We start from the raw sequence: 18760 nt of genomic DNA, 5'->3' as shown, positions 1-18760 counted from the left end.
GTACAGTGCGTCCCAGGAAAGAGGGATTAAGTATAAATAGCGGACTGGAGTGTGTGACTATAAGGACTATAAGTAGGAGAAATCAAAAATTTCATTATAGATTGATTGAATTCATTTTGCTGCTATTTCAATTCAAACACAACTTGAAATACAAACTTAAATAAAATATAAAGAACAAACAAGTGGAATGCCTCTGGCCGTCTCACCTGCATCACGTGATTTAATATAGCAGCAGTGCTGATTTTTGATAACTACTATAACTCACACAAGATGTTCAGTGATAATTGGTTACTCTTATTTCCACGTTTTATAAAGTTGACCAATACACTTATAGAGATATGATGGCAATTCAACAAATACCTCTAACGTGGCCAAAGTTCATCCACCTTAAATGACCTTTGACCTTGAGCATGTGACCTGAAACTCGCACGGGATGTTCAGTGATACTTGATTATTATAATTTCCCATAATAATTATTTCCAATAATAATGGTAATTCAACAGATAGCCCCGATTCGGCCAAAGTTCATTGACCCTAAATGACCTTTGGCCTTGGTCATGTGGCATGAAACCCATGCAGGATGTTTAGTGATACTTGATTAACCGTATGTATAAGTTTCATGAACTAAGTCTATATATTTTCTAAGTTATGATGACATTTCAAAAACTTAACCTTAGGTTAAGATTTTGATGTTGAGACCCCAAACATGGTCTAAGTTCATTGACCCTACATGACCTTTGACCTTAGTCATGTGACATGACATTCAGGCAGGATGTTGGGTAATACTTGTAAATTCTATAATCAAGTTTCATGAACTAGGTCCATATACTTTCTAAGTTATGCTGTCATTTCAAAAAACTTATCCTCAGGTTAAGACTTGGTATTGACGCCGCCGCCGTCGGGAAAAGCGGCCCCTATATAGCCTCACTCTACTATGCAGGTGAGACAAACAGAAAAGGAAATCAACTTTGAAGCCAAGTCTGCTTATGTCGGTTTCCTGGAATAACTACCGGATTAAAATGTAATTTTAAACTGTCAAAATGAAATCATGGTAATAGAAAAGAATGTTCAACAGAATAAAAAAATAATACAAATTGGGCAAAACGCTTTATGCCTATACACAAGGATGAAACTATAATAATATATCATTTCTCTGGTATAAAACATTAGACAAATTTCAGTTTGAATAGTGAATGTCCTTATCACTTCATACTGCACTAATTGGAAGAAAATGCTATGAAACATGAAGAGAACGACAATAAGAAACTGAAAATATACCTTTGCAGACAATGCTAAGGATGATAACGTTGAATAGAACTTGTCATGAAGTGAAGGACTGGTGGTTCCATATCTATCCCCGAGATGAAGTTCCCTGAGATTAGGCATCATACAAATGAACTGAGCCAGATCACGTGATGCAGACTGACGTTGACTGAGATCAATGCCATTGATATCAAGACACTCAATCTGGAATAATAGTGACATAATGTTGAAATAAAAATACGTCATCAAACAAGGGTCTGACTAACCCATTGAACTCTATTCTACATTCGGTTAAATGAACAAACCTGGATCATCGACTTATTGTGAATTATTCTTCGTCGATCACAAAATGTTATGAAAATCACAGCAATTAGCTCTAACAACGATGAATGGAAATATAATTATTCTTAATCATGATAATGTTTATCTAATCAAAGGCTGTTAATTTGCCATATTTCCTATAATGAAAAAACCTGGTCGGTGTTACGTGAAGATTCATCATTCATTAAATAGGCATGGTGATCCGGGTATCATGTATTCGTTATGCAACATTTGAAATTTCTAAAAAGACATTGAAAAAGACATCTAAGGTCATTTCATCTCGTAAAAAAATAATGGATATGTCGGCCTATATACTGCCTTCTTACAAATCGCTTATGTTTTTCAATATATTTATATTCATATTTCTATATCAGCTGGAAACTATTAAGATACCATCCTTTCTACCTTTGTCTCATCTTCTCTATGACTTTGCCAGTGTAAATATATTTCCTTGCAGTTTAAATGGTACCCCGGGATGAAATAATTATATCTAAATAATGTGAAATTCAACGACCAAAAACTGTAAATTCCGGCAATATCTGATGCATAATTTAATCATTGAATTTCAATACTTATTATTTTGCGAAAACAGTCAATTACGCTGTCAGGAAGACAGTATGCAATTGTTGTGCAGATGATTTCAGTTCCCGGCTTTCTTTTGTTATGATATCAATACAAAATTAAACATTTGGATATGGTATGTCCCACTTGCAACGAAACCAGTCGGAAAAATACAACAGTGTTGTAATAAAAATCTTATTTTTGTTCATTCACTGTTGACAATGCTTGAATTAATGTAATTTCATACAATATAAAAATGATATTGAAATGTCATCATAAGCGTCTTAATCATGATCATTGCATATTCATGAAGACATGTATTAAACTGCTTCACCAAATGTAAAGCAATCTTCGTTATTCCATGTAGTTTAGATCAAATTATCAACATGTGATTTCTCTGAGTTTGCTTTATCAATTCAAATTATATTGCGTTCAGCATGAAACAAGGCCTTAATAAAGGAATAGAACATACAGGTTACCTTTATTGTGAGCCACTTAGGTTATATGTCATATTCATTTAAATTTCGATTAAATTTGAAGGCTCAATGATATTCAAATCGCTTGTTTTAAATTAGAAGAAACAGCCTCCGAATATATTTGATGAAACAATTAACATTCGAATGGCACCTATAGGTTCATAGTTTATTATTTGAACGTAATATTTTAGACATTATGTACATTACTAGACGGATGCGTCTGTCGTTATTTGTTCTATTATTATTTAAGTACTTGTGAACAAGGGAAAAGAGTAAGAAATAATGGTTCATTTCAATAAACAATCAAATAACCCTCTACCTCCTGACCTATGACATATCTGAAATAAAAATTATAATGGTCTTTAATTATTCAGGAGAGAAAATGTAAAGTACAGTGCGTCCCAGGAAAGAGGGATTAAGTATAATTAGCGGACTGGAGTGTGTGACTATAAGGACTATAAGTAGGAGAAATCAAAAATTTCATTATAGATTGATTGAATTCATTTTGCTGCTATTTCAATTCAAACACAACTTGAAATACAAACTTAAATAAAATATAAAGAACAAACAAGTGGAATGCCTCTGGCCGTCTCACCTGCATCACGTGATTTAATAATAGCAGCAGTGCTGATTTTTGATAACTACTATAACTCACACAAGATGTTCAGTGATAATTGGTTACTCTTATTTCCACGTTTTATAAAGTTGACCAATACACTTATAGAGATATGATGGCAATTCAACAAATACCTCTAACGTGGCCAAAGTTCATCCACCTTAAATGACCTTTGACCTTGAGCATGTGACCTGAAACTCGCACGGGATGTTCAGTGATACTTGATTATTATAATTTCCCATAATAATTATTTCCAATAATAATGGTAATTCAACAGATAGCCCCGATTCGGCCAAAGTTCATTGACCCTAAATGACCTTTGGCCTTGGTCATGTGGCATGAAACCCATGCAGGATGTTTAGTGATACTTGATTAACCGTATGTATAAGTTTCATGAACTAAGTCTATATATTTTCTAAGTTATGATGACATTTCAAAAACTTAACCTTAGGTTAAGATTTTGATGTTGAGACCCCAAACATGGTCTAAGTTCATTGACCCTACATGACCTTTGACCTTAGTCATGTGACATGACATTCAGGCAGGATGTTGGGTAATACTTGTAAATTCTATAATCAAGTTTCATGAACTAGGTCCATATACTTTCTAAGTTATGCTGTCATTTCAAAAAACTTATCCTCAGGTTAAGACTTGGTATTGACGCCGCCGCCGTCGGGAAAAGCGGCCCCTATATAGCCTCACTCTACTATGCAGGTGAGACAAACAGAAAAGGAAATCAACTTTGAAGCCAAGTCTGCTTATGTCGGTTTCCTGGAATAACTACCGGATTAAAATGTAATTTTAAACTGTCAAAATGAAATCATGGTAATAGAAAAGAATGTTCAACAGAATAAAAAATAATACAAATTGGGCAAAACGCTTTATGCCTATACACAAGGATGAAACTATAATAATATATCATTTCTCTGGTATAAAACATTAGACAAATTTCAGTTTGAATAGTGAATGTCCTTATCACTTCATACTGCACTAATTGGAAGAAAATGCTATGAAACATGAAGAGAACGACAATAAGAAACTGAAAATATACCTTTGCAGACAATGCTAAGGATGATAACGTTGAATAGAACTTGTCATGAAGTGAAGGACTGGTGGTTCCATATCTATCCCCGAGATGAAGTTCCCTGAGATTAGGCATCATACAAATGAACTGAGCCAGATGACGTGATGCAGACTGACGTTGACTGAGATCAATGCCATTGATATCAAGACACTCAATCTGGAATAATAGTGACATAATGTTGAAATAAAAATACGTCATCAAACAAGGGTCTGACTAACCCATTGAACTCTATTCTACATTCGGTTAAATGAACAAACCTGGATCATCGACTTATTGTGAATTATTCTTCGTCGATCACAAAATGTTATGAAAATCACAGCAATTAGCTCTAACAACGATGAATGGAAATATAATTATTCTTAATCATGATAATGTTTATCTAATCAAAGGCTGTTAATTTGCCATATTTCCTTTAATGAAAAAACCTGGTCGGTGTTACGTGAAGATTCATCATTCATTAAATAGGCATGGTGATCCGGGTATCATGTATTCGTTATGCAACATTTGAAATTTCTAAAAAGACATTGAAAAAGACATCTAAGGTCATTTCATCTCGTAAAAAAATAATGGATATGTCGGCCTATATACTGCCTTCTTACAAATCGCTTATGTTTTTCAATATATTTATATTCATATTTCTATATCAGCTGGAAAATATTAAGATACCATCCTTTCTACCTTTGTCTCATCTTCTCTATGACTTTGCCAGTGTAAATATATTTCCTTGCAGTTTAAATGGTACCCCGGGGTGAAATAATTATATCTAAATAATGTGAAATTCAACGACCAAAAACTGTAAATTCCGGCAATATCTGATGTATAATTTAATCATTGAATTTCAATACTTATTATTTTGCGAAAACAGTCAATTACGCTGTCAGGAAGACAGTATGCAATTGTTGTGCAGATGATTTCAGTTCCCGGCTTTCTTTTGTTATGATATCAATACAAAATTAAACATTTGGATATGGTATGTCCCACTTGCAACGAAACCAGTCGGAAAAATACAACAGTGTTGTAATAAAAATCTTATTTTTGTTCATTCACTGTTGACAATGCTTGAATTAATGTAATTTCATACAATATAAAAATGATATTGAAATGTCATCATAAGCGTCTTAATCATGGTCATTACATATTCAGTGGAAAGACATGTATTAAACTGCTTCACCAAATGTAAAGCAATCTTCCTTATTCCATGTAGTTTAGATCAAATTATCAACATGTGATTTCTCTGAGTTTGCTTTATCAATTCAAATTATATTGCGTTCAGCGTGAAACAAGGCCTTAATAAAGGAATAGAACATACAGGTTACCTTTATTGTGAGCCACTTAGATTATATGTCATATTCATTTAAATTTCGATTAAATTTGAAGGTACAAGGATATTCAAATCGCTTGTTTTAAATTAGAAGAAACAGCCTCCGAATATATTTGATGAAACAACGTTCGAATGGCACCTACAGGTTCATAGTTTATTATTTGAACGTAATATGTTAGACATTATGTACATTACTAGACGGACGCGTCTGTCGTTATTTGTTCTATTATCATTTACGCACTTGTGAACAAGGGAAAAGAGTAAAAAAATAATGGTTCATTTCAATAAACAATCAAATAACCCTCTACCTCCTGACCTATGACATATCTGAAATAAAAATTATAATGGTCTTTAATCAATCAGGAGAGAACATGTAAAGTACAGTACGTCCAAGGAAAGAGGGATTAAGTATAATTAGCGGACTGGAGTGTGTGACTATAAGGACTATAAGAAGGTGAAATCAAGAATATCATTATAGATTGATTGAATTCATTTTGCTGCTATTTCAATTCAAACACAAATTGAAATACAAACTTAAATAAAATATAAAGAACAAACAAGTGGAATGCCTCTGGCCGTCTCACCTGCATCACGTGATTTAATATAGCAGCAGTGTTGATTTTTGATAACTACTATAACTCACACAAGATGTTCAGTGATAATTGGTTACTCTTATTTCCACGTTTTATAAAGTTGACCAATACAATTATAGAGATATGATGGCAATTCAACAGATACCTCTAACGTGGCCAAAGTTCATCGACCTTAAATGACCTTTGACCTTAATCATGTGACCTGAAACTCGCACGGGATGTTCAGTGATACTTGATTATTATTATTTCTAAGTTTCATGAATCAGATCCATAAATTTTCAGTTATGGTAATTCAACAGATAGCCCAAATTCGGCCAAAGTTCATTGACCATAAATGACCTGTGGCCTTGATCATGTGGCGTGAAACCCATGCAAGATGTTCAGTGATACTTGATTAACCTTATGTATAAGTTTCATGAACTCAATCTATATATTTTCTAAGTTATGCTGTCATTTCAAAAAACTTAACCTCAGGTTAAGACTTGGTATTGACGCCGCCGCCATCGAAAAAAGCAGGTGAGACAAAAAGAAAAGGAAATCAACTTTGAAGCAAAGTCTGCTTATCTCGGTTTCCTGGAATAACTACCGGATTGAAATTAAAATTTCAAACTGTTAAAATGAAATCATGGTAATAGAAAAGAATGTTCAACAGAATAAAAAAATAATACAAATTGGGCAAAACGCTTTATGCCTTTACACAATGATGAAACTATAATAATATATCATTCCTCTGGTATAAAACATTAGACAAATTTCAGTTTGAGAATGTGAATATCCTCATCACTTCATAATGCACTAATTGGAAGAAAATGCTATAAAACATGAAGAGAACGAAACTAAGAAACTGAAAATATACCTTGGCAGACGATGCTAAGGATGATAACGTTGAATAGAACTCTTCATGAAGTGAGGGACTGGTGGTTCCATATCTATCCCCGAGATGAAGTTCCCTGAGATGAGGCATCTTACAAATGAACTGAGCCAGATCACGTGATGTAGACTGACGTTGACTGAGATCAATGTACTTGATATTAAGACGCTCAATCTGCAATAATCGTGGCATAATGTTGAAATGAAAATACGTCATCAAACAAGGGTCTGACTAAACCATTAAACTCTATTCTACATTTGATTAAAGAACAATTAATTATAACCACTATAAATAGGTACATTGTAAATAAATGAAAAGCATTAGAAAAGAAGACATGGGAAATGATAAAGACGGCAATGGGAGGTAGACAGAGAAAGGTGAGTAAAGGGAAAAGGGTCATCAAAAGGGGATATAGATAAAAAAAAATACAGAGAGAAGATTGGGCCAGAGAGATGAAGAAATTTTAGCAAATATCAAAAACAAAAACAAATAAAAGCACGTGGAGACTGTATAAGTCTTTCTTGTAACAAAATAAGTTGCAAGTATACAGTGCGTATCAAAAAAGTTTACACGTGGAAACAAATCCTGTAAAATCACACATTTGTAATATTCTGAAGATTTTTCCACATCTTTACATTGGTTAAGCTAATAACGATATAACTGTCGAAAAAATTCAGTGTCTTCTATGGGACAAACACGCTGGGAAAATACAGAATAATAAAATAATACAAATTTGGTCAAACGCTTTATGCCCATACACAATGTTCAAATCATAATGATACATCTTTCCTCTAGTATATAACATTAGAAAATTTTCAGTTTGAGAAAGTGAATGTCTTTATCACTTCATACTGCACTAAAAAAATGCTAAGAAACACGAAGAGAACGAAAATAAGAAACTGAAAATATACCTTGGCAGACGATGCTAAGGATGATAACGTTGAATAGAACTCTTCATGAAGTGAGGGACTGGTGATTCCATATCTATCCCCGAGATGAAGTTCCCTCAGATGAGGCATCTTACAAATGAACTGAGCCAGATCACGTGATGCAGACTGACGTTGACTGAGATCAATGTACTCGATATCAAGATGCTCAATCTGGAATAATAGTGACATAATGTTGAAATAAAAATACGTTATCAAACAAGGGTCTGACTAATTTTATTGAACTCTATTCTACATTCGATTAAAGAACAAACATGGATCATCGAATCATTGAAAATTACTCTTGGTCGTTCACATAATGTTATGAAAATCACATTAATTTGCCCTAAAGCCTCCAACAACTATATGATAAATGAAAGGGATTTTTTTAATCATGCTATATTTGCTGGTGTAATCGAAGGCTGTTAATTTGCTCTTTATTCTTATTGATAAAAAGAAATATGGTTGAATTTCATAAGTAAAGCAGCCAAGCAGGCTGCCATAAATGCAGTATGCAATAGTTGTGGTGATGACTTCAGTTCCCAGCTTTCCTTTGACATAACATGATATCTAATCAATTCAAAATTGAAACATGTGGATTCAATTCAATTCAAACAATGGTTTATTAAACTTGCCCCGCATCCAAAGGCTGAATAAAAAACATGTGTCCAATTTACAATGACAGAATAATACTTACAGTACAAACATGAAGTGATATAATTTGAATGTAATTACTAGCATTTTTATCATAACACAAGGAAATAAATTGTTGAAAAAAAATCATACATTGTATTAAATATTTTAATGTTAAGTACGCACATTTAATTATAACCACTAGAAAGAGGCACATTGGACATATATGGAAATTATTAGAAACGAAAAAGAGATGGGAAATAATAAAGACGGCAAAGGGAGACAGACAGAGAAAAGGTGAGTAAAGTGAAAGGGTAATTAAAAGGATATATAGATAGATATAGATATAGATAGATAGATAGATAGAACATAAAGAGAGAAGATTGGGCCAGAAAGACGAAGAAAATTGTGGCAAAGATTCAAAACAAAGCAAACAAAATCACGTGGATGCTGTATATGTCTTTCTTGTAAACAAAATTAGTTGGAAATATACAGTGCGTATAAAAAAATACTCTTAGAAAAAAATCCTGTAAAATTAGACATTTGTAATATCCTGAATATTTTTGCCACATCTTAACATTGGTACAGAATACAGATACATTTAAGCAAATTACGATATAACTGTCAGAAAATATTTCGGCTTGAGTAAGCACCACTTACCTTTGAAAAAGTTAGTGAAAAATTATTTGCACAAGACTTTAAAATAGTTAGGTGAATAAGTGTAGACCATAATAATGAAGAAGAAAAAAAAATGATTTGAAGATATCTTTTACTATTTTTAACTTAACTAGTTTTATTGCCCAAAACACTTCAAAGGGCTTATACTATCACTCGGGTCGCGTGCGAAATCGCTTGGGTTTTGGATTTCTGGCGGGTTTTTTTTATTTCGACGCGATTTTTTTTCCCATCGGTGTCTTCAATGGAACAAACACTCTGGGAAAAGAAAATGAAATTGAAATTCGAGTTTCGTTTTAAACCGGCAAGTGCCTTAAATGATATATTACATGATTTCCTTTTTTTCTGTTTAACATATAGACGGGTCAATATACGACTTAACGCGGCCTTACCCGGAACAAATTGCAACAAATGATTTTTCAACGGTGTTCTGTACTATTCGACCTCAGGAATAATATACTAAAAATCTACCAAAACCGCATCCGGGAAAGTGGTTAGTTTTACAAGATGGCGTCCAGGATGGCCGCCATTCACTGAAAATGGATACAACTGACACATTATCCAACCTATAATCCTATTTCGGTTCATATTCCATGGTATGGGAGGGGGTTATACATTGATTAAGGGTAGAATGAATTATACATGTAGGCCCTCCAGTGTACCAGGCAAATCCAAGATGGCACCCGAAATGTTGCCGTAGGCTGAAAATCCACAATTCATCTAAATTATTTTATTTTATTCAGGGGTTTTAAGGGTTATATGCACATTGAAGCAAGTTACAAGGAAAGCTAGTGGTCCAGTATGTTCAACAATCCAAGATGGCTTCCAAAAAGGGAGTCGAAAATGGCTGTTGCTACTGAAAAAAAACCTACATACTTTGCTAAAGGTCCAGAAATATGATTGTTTGTGTCTATACCATGGATAAATGGGTTAAATAATACATTGTGACAAGTTACAAGCAAAATCAGTGGTCTGGTATGTGCAAAAATCCCCGATGGACTCCAAAAATTGATTCTGAAATGGCTACTAATACTTAAGCGGACATAGCTCATTTCATTTTGGCATGGGATATGTGATTTTGATGTCTAAACCACTGGTTTCAAGGTTCAAATAATATACAAGGATTAGTTTCATAGACGGCCAATGGTCTGGTATGTCCAAAAATCGAAGATGGAGTCCAAAATTGATCTAATCTTAAAAATAGGCTACTGATACTTAAAGCAGACGTAGCTTATTTCATATCGGCCTGGGAGATGTGATTTTGGTGTCTAAACCACTAGTTTCAAGGATCAATTAATACATTAGTGCAAGTTACGAGGACAGTCGGTCGCCTGGTCGGTAAAAAATAAATCTTAGTTGGCTTCCAAAAATTGATTCTAAATTGACTGTTGCTATTTAAAGCGGACATAGCTCATATTGGCCTGGGAGATGCAGTTTTGGTGTCTAAACCACTGGGTTAAGGGCCAAATAATACATTAGCACCCTTTTTACACAGGCTAAAATTCCTTAACCCCGTACTATAGGTGGGGCTAAATGGCAATTTAGCCCCACCTATAGTACGGGGTTAAGCTTAGCCCACTTTCTTTTTACACAGCATTTTTGCAAAGTGTGCTAACCCCACCTTTAGTACGGGATTATTTGGCCCTGCAAAAAGCAGGGTTATCCCACCAATTGCGGTGCTAAGAGCAATAGTACGGGGTTAAGATGATTTATTTTCTAACAGTAAATTTAAGCACTCATTTAATACACGTAATAAGAATAACGCTATCTTGCCACATTGTCGTATATATCTCACACAGCGTAACTCCATCATCTTTAAATGTAGTAAGTTATGGAATGCTCTTACATCTGAAATAAAAAATATACATTCACAATATGCTTTTAAATCTAAATATAGAAAAATTATTTTATCTGCATATTGATTCTACAAAACCTTCACAAACATTTTTTATTAATGTGTGTGTGTGTGTTTTTGTGTGTGTGTCTGTTGTTTGTAGTCTGGTTGTAATTGACCCATTGTAGATTTGATTGTTCTTTAAGTTCTTGATTTACCATGTCATAATGTATATTTTGTATGTAAAGGGATCACTGTTTAGCAAGCCATAGGCTTTTGTTGTGATACCCATATACATTTTATTGTATATATGTGCTTTGTATTTTATGAATTATTAATAAATTGAATTGAAATTGAATTGAAGATCGCATGTGTAAAACAAAAGTGGGCTAAGCTTAACCCCGTACTATATATAGGTGGGGCTAAATGGCAATTTGGCCCCACCTATCGTACAGGATTAAGGAAATTGTAGCGTGTGTAAAAAGTGTACGAGTGAAGTACTTGTACTACGAATGATCGACAAAAACCACTAGTCCGGGGTTAGCGAGTTTCGTGTGTGAAAAGCAAGCATTTCTTATCCGGGGTTAGCAATAACAATTTGGCATGCGTGAAGAGGAAAAAAATAGTACGAAGTTAAGGATAGTATGGGGTTAGCGATAGTCCGGGGTTAAGAAAATCCTGTGTAAAAAGGGCATTTCCTTTTAAGGCCAGTCATTTGTCTGGTATGACCAAAAATCCAATATGGCTTCCAAAACTTTTGCGTGCTGGAGTCTGTGACTATAAGAAGGTGAATTAAGAATATCATGATAGATTGACTGAATTCGTTCTGCTTCTCTTTCAATTCAAACATAAAATACAATACAAACTTAGGTAAAATATAAAGGACATAAAAGAAAATGAAATTCAATTTGAAGCAGAGTCTGCTTATCTCGGTTTCCTGGAATAACTAACGGATTATAATATAACTTTAAAAGTAAATCAAGGTAATGGTTAAAAATGTTCCACAGAATAATAAAATAATATAAATTGGGCCAAACACTTTATGCCTATACACAATGTTCAAACCATAATGATATATCATTACTCTGGTATATAACATTAGACAAAATTCAGTTTTAAAAAGTGAAAATTCTCATCACCTTATACTGCATCAACTGGAGAAAAATGCTATGAAACTTGAAGAGAACGAAAATAAAAAAAATAAAAAGATACCTTTGCAGACGATGCTAATGATGACAACGTTGAATAGAACTCGTCATGAGGCGAGGGACTGATGTTTCTGTATGTATCACCGAGATGAAGTTCCCTGAGATGAGGCATCTTACAAATGAACTGAGCGAGATCACACGATGCAGACTGACGTTGACTGAGATCAAAGTAATTGATAATAAGACGCTCAATCTGGAATAATAGTAACGTGATGAAGCAACAAAAATACATCATCAAACAAGGGCCTGACTAAACCATTGAACTCTATTCTACATTCGATTAAAGAACAAACATGGATCATCGAATCATTGGAAATAACTGTTGGTCGTTCACATAATGTTATGAAAATCACAGCAATTTGCTCTAAAGCCTCTACCAACTTTAAATGAAAGGAAAATAATTGTTTTATTCATGCTATATTTGGTTATGTAATCGAAGGCTGTGAATTTGCCCTTTATATCTTATTAATAAAAAGAAATATAGTTGAAATTCATAATTAAGCTTTATTTTGTGAAAACGGTCAAAAGCACGCTGCCATGAATGCAGTATGCAATATTTGTGCTAATGACTTCAGTTCCCAGCTTTCCTTGGACATAACATGATATCCAATCAATTCAAATTTGAAACATGTGAATTCAATTCAATTCGAAAATGGTTTATTAAACACGCCTTGCATCCAAAGGCTGAATAAAAAACATGTGTCCAATTTACAATGACAGAATAATACTTACAGTACAAGCATGAAATTATATAAATTGAATGCAATTACTAGCATATTTATCATAACACAAGGAAATAAATTGTTGAAAAAAAGCATACATTGTATTAAATATTTGAATATTAAGTACGCATATTTAATTATAACCACTAGAAAGAGGCACATTGGACATAAATGGAAATTATTAGAAAAGAAGAGATGGGAAATAATAAAGACGGCAAAGGGAGACAGACAGAGAAAAGGTGAGTAAAATGAAAGGGTAATTAAAAGGATATATAGATAGAACATAAAGAGAGAAGATTGGGCCAGAAAGACGAAGAAAATTGTGGCAAAGATTCAAAACAAAGCAAACAAAATTACGTAGATGCTGTATATGTCTTTCTTGTAACAAAATTAGTTGCAAATATACAGTGCGTATAAAAAATACTCTTAAAAAAATCCTGTAAAATTAGACATTTGTAATATCCTTAAGATTTTTGCCACATCTTAACATTGGTACAGATACATTTAAGCAAATTACGATGTAACTGTCAAAAAATATTTCGGCTTGAGTAAGCACCACTTACCTTTGAAAAGTTAGTGATAAATTATTTGCACAAGACTTTAAAATAGTTAGGCGAATAAGTGTAGACCTTAATAATGAAGAAGAAAAAAATTGAATTGAAGATATCTTTTACTATTTTTAACTTAACTTGTTTTATTGCCCAAAATACTTCAAAGGGCTTATACTAACAGGGCCGTCGCCAGGGGGGGTGCGGAGGGTGCGAACGCACCCCCCTTCAGAACAAAAAAAACCGGAGGGGGGGGGGTAGTGATACTTGAGGGCTCTTTTGAAAAAGATCTGGCCGGCGGGCTATATAACTGCATGAAATTGAGTTAATACGTTGTTTTTTGTGTTTTTGTGTTTTTTTTCATAAAAAGCACCCCCCCCCCCTAGAAAAAAGCTGGTGACGGCCCTGGACTAATCACAATTGTTGCGCGCGAAATCGCTTGGGTTTTGGATTTCTGGCGTGTTTTTTTTTAATTTCGACTCAATTTTTTTTCCCATCGGTGTCTTCAACGGGACAAACACTCTGGGAAAAGAAAATGAAATTGAAATTCGAGTTTCGTTTTAAACTGGCAAGTGCCTTAAATGGTATTACATGATTTCTGTTTTTTTTCTGTTTAACATGTAGACGGGTCAATATACGACCGAACGCGTCCTTACCCGGAACAAATTGCAACAAATAATTTTTCAACGGTGTTCTGTACTATTCGACCTCAGGAATAATATACCAAAAATCTACCAAAATCCGCATCCGGGAAAGTGGTTAGTTTAACAAGATGTCGTCCAGGATAGCCGTCATTCACTGAAAATGGATACAACTGACACATTATCCAACCTAGAATCCTACTACGGTTTATATTCCATGGTCGGGGGGGGGATGTTGCACCCACAAATGTAATAACGCCCACAAATGTAATAACACTTTACCCACAAATGTAATAATTTTTGATCGCCCACAAATGTAATAACGACTTTACCCACAAATGTAATAAATTTGAAGGGATTTTTGGCGAATCCGTTCTTAACTAAAATCCTATAGTAATGCGTTCATATAGCACAAAAGTGCAAAGTCTTTTTTTCAGACCGGGTTAATAAAACATCAAAGTACAAGTCCCAAGTCTTTTTTTCCAGACCCGGTTGTTTCAAAAACTATAATATAAATCCAAAGTCTTTTTTCCAGACCCGGTTGTTTAAAAAAATATAATAAAAGTCCAAAGTCTTTTTCCAGACCCGGTTGTTTCAAAAATTGTGATATAAATCCAAAGTCTTTTTTCCAGACCCGGTTGTTTCAAGAATTTTAATAAGTCCAAAGTCTTTTTTCCAGACCCAGTTATTTCAAAATTTATAATATAAGTCCAAACTAAGATACAATAATGATATTCCTGTGGAAAAAATGGGAATCGAGCTTAGTCTTTTCTCCAGACCCAGTTAATTAAAACTGGTGGAATTAATGTCTTTGTTGTGTTTTAACTTATACGGTGTATATTGTGAATATGTGCACTAAGAGTAACTTGAGAATCAAGCGTAGTCTTTTCTCCAGACCCGGTTACCTGTTATCTAAACATTATGAACAACAGTTTAAAAACAGTATAACGACCCAATAATCTTATTAATGCTGGATATAGCGTTGTCTTTCAGCCCGACCATTTTTTTCTTCAAAAAACACATGCTAATAGTAAGAATTAAAAAAAATCAAAGTCTAAGACCAAACAAACCTTCAACCTAAGAACCTGTATTAAAGAGGCTTAGAATGTTGTCTTTATTCCAGACCTAAAAGAGTTACGAAAAAAATCTTCTAACATAAGACCTTATATTCTTATTCTCCTGGAATAACACGAGTTTTAAAACGTACTCTTTCCTCCAGACCCGGCTATTAAAAAAAGTAACTGAAAAACTTCAAATCTAAGACCAAATTTCCAAAGTTTCACCCAGTAAAAATATATCTTTTTTAAAATAATACTACTACCCCTACAAAACATTGTAATAACGCGTGGGTAAAGCAGATATCCTTTCTCCAGACTTGGTTACTATTTGAAAAATAAAATAGTTTTTACAAATATTCTAAAACGAATACCCAATAATCTAATTACTGTGGAACAACATGAAGACCGATTGTCGAAGATCGACTTTCCTCCAGACACAATTATTTCAGGAATAAAAAATCAATAAAACTCAACCCCCCGACAACGAATCTAAGAACCAACAATCCTCCAAATTAAGACCATGCATGTAGAAAAGTACATGTTTAGAGCGTTGTCTTTATTCCAGACCCGGTGATTTAAACATGATTTAAACAATCCTAAAAACAAAAGACTCATATTCTTATTCTTATGGAATAACACGAGTATTATGCTTAGTCTTTCGTCTGGACCCGGTTATTTAAAAGATAAAGAAATATTGAAAAAAATGACAGCTGAGACCAATATTCAAAATTAAACCCACTTAAAATGCTTGGGCTTAGAGTGTTGCCTTTACCCCTCATATATTATAACTTTTGAAACGACCGGGTCTGAAAAAAAAGACTTTGGACTTGCATTATAATTTTTTAATTAACCGGGTCTGGAAAAAAGACTTTCGACGTATATTATAAATATACTACTGGCGCAAATATTCACTACTGAATGACACGCGCCGTATAAGCCAAAACAACAACAACAACAACAATTTTGAAACAACCGGTCTGGTAAAAAGACTTTGGACGTATATTATAATTTTGAAAAACCGGGTCTGGAAAAAGACTTGGACTTGTACTGTAATATTTCATTAACCGGGTCTGGAAAAAAGACTTTCGACGTATATTATAAATATATTACTGGCGCAAATATTCACTACTGAATGACACGCGCCGTATAAGCCAAAACAACAACAACAACAACAATTTTGAAACAACCGGTCTGGTAAAAAGACTTTGGACGTATATTATAATTTTGAAAAACCGGGTCTGGATAAAGACTTGGACTTGTACTGTAATATTTCATTAACCGGGTCTGGAAAAAATACTTTGAACTTTTGTGCTATATGAACGCATTACTATAGGATATTAGTTTAGAACGAATTCGCCAAAAATCACTTCAAATTTATTACATTTGTGGGTAAAGTCATTATTGCATTTGTGTGTAATGTGCATTATTACATTTGTGGGTAAAGTGTTATTACATTTGTGGGCGTTATTACATTTGTGGGTAAAGTGTTATTACATTTGTGGGCGATCAAAAATTATTACATTTGTGGGTAAAGTGTTATTACATTTGTGGGCGTTATTACATTTGTGGGTAAAGTGTTATTACATTTGTGGGCGTTATTACATTTGTGGGCGATTATTACATTTGTGGGTGTAACAGGGGGTAAACATTGATTTAGGGTAGAATGAATAATAGGCCCTCCAGTGTACCAGGCAAATCCAAGATGGCACCCGAAATGCTGCCGTGGGCTGAAAATCAACAATTCATCTAAATTATTTTATTTCATTCAGGGGTTTTGAGGGTTATATGTACATTTAAGCAAGTTACAAGGAAAGCTAGTGGTCTGGTGTGTCCAAAAATCCAAAATGGATTCGAAAAATGGAGTTTAAAATGGCTGTTGATAATTAAAATGGACATAGTTCATTTGATATCCGCATGGGATATAATAATTTTGGTGACTAGACGATGATTTCAAAGGTCAAAAAAGACATTGAGACTAGTTACAAGGACAGTCAGTGGTCCAGTATGTTCAACAATCCAAGATGGCTCCAAAAAGGGAGTCGAAAATGGCTGTGGCTACTGAAAAAAAAACCTACATACTTTGCTAAAGGTCCAGAAATATGATTGTTTGTGTCTATACCATGGATAAATGGGTCAAATAATACATTGGGACAAGTTACAAGCAAAGTCAGTGGTCTGGTATGTGCAAAAATCCCCGATGGACTCCAAAAATTGATTCTGAAATGGCTACTAATACTTAAGCGGACATAGCTCATTTCATTTTGGCATGGGATATGTGATTTTGATGTCTAAACCACTGGTTTCAAGGGTCAAATAATATACAAGGATAAGTTTCATGGACAGTCAATGGTCTGGTATGTCCAAAAATCGAAGATGGAGTCCAAAATTGATCTGATCTTAAAAATAGGCTACTGATACTTAAAGCAGACGTAGCTTATTTCATATCGGCCTGGGAGATGTGATTTTGGTGTCTAAACCACTAGTTTGAAGGATCAATTAATACATTAGTGCAAGTTACGAGGACAGTCGGTCGCCTGGTCGGTAAAAAAAATCTAAGTTGGCTTCCAAAAATTGATTCTAAATTGACTGCTGCTACTTAAAGCCGACATAGCTTATTTCATATTGGCCTGGGAGATGCGATGTTGGTGTCTAAACCACTGGTTAAAGGGCCAAAATAATACATTAGGACATGTTTTAAGGCCAGTCATTTATCTGGTATGACCAAAAATCCAATATGGCTTCCAAAACTTTTGCGTGCTGGAGTCTGTGACTATAAGAAGGTGAATTAAGAATATCATGATAGATTGACTGAATTCGTTCTGCTTCTCTTTCAATTCAAACATAAAATACAATACAAACTTAAGTAAAATATAAAGGACATAAAAGAAAATGAAATTCAATTTGAAGCAGAGTCTCCTTATCTCGGTTTCCTGGAATAACTAACGGATTATAATATAACTTTAAAAGTAAATCAAGGTAATGGTTAAAAATGTTCCACAGAATAATAAAATAATACAAATTGGGCCAAACACTTTATGCCTACACAATGTTCAAACCATAAAGATATATCATTCCTCTGGTATATAACAATAGACAAAATTCAGTTTTAAAAAGTGAAAATTCTCATCACCTTATACTGCATCAACTGGAGAAAAATGCTATGACACTTGAAGAGAACGAAAATAAAAAACTAAAAAGATACCTTTGCAGACGATGCTAATGATGACAACGTTGAATAGAACTCGTCATGAAGCGAGGGACTGGTGTTTCTGTATGCATCACCGAGATGAAGTTCCCTGAGATGAGGCATCTTACAAATGAACTGAGCGAGATCACGCGATGCAGACTGACGTTGACTGAGCTTAATGTCATCGATATCAAGACGCTCAATCTGGAATAATGGTGACAT

General features: G+C 34.0%; 1 protein-coding gene across 1 annotated transcript in view; it reads right to left on the bottom strand.

The window, feature by feature from the left end:
• LOC121413079 overlaps positions 1–18760 on the bottom strand; it is a 29737-nt gene extending 10977 nt beyond the window's left edge. Inside the window, exons 1-6 of the mRNA XM_041605843.1 lie at positions 18554–18760; positions 12387–12575; positions 8018–8206; positions 7092–7280; positions 4289–4477; positions 1279–1467 (exon numbers count right to left, since the gene is read on the bottom strand). Of these exons, the coding sequence (XP_041461777.1) occupies positions 1279–1467; positions 4289–4477; positions 7092–7280; positions 8018–8206; positions 12387–12575; positions 18554–18760 (1152 nt within the window). The remainder of the gene's footprint in view (positions 1–1278; positions 1468–4288; positions 4478–7091; positions 7281–8017; positions 8207–12386; positions 12576–18553) is intronic.

This window comes from Lytechinus variegatus, chromosome 4 (genome assembly GCF_018143015.1).
Source record: "Lytechinus variegatus isolate NC3 chromosome 4, Lvar_3.0, whole genome shotgun sequence".
Lineage (NCBI taxonomy): Eukaryota > Metazoa > Echinodermata > Echinoidea > Temnopleuroida > Toxopneustidae > Lytechinus > Lytechinus variegatus.
Note: the sequence above shows the minus strand (reverse complement) of the source record. Positions and strands in the feature narration are given on the sequence as shown.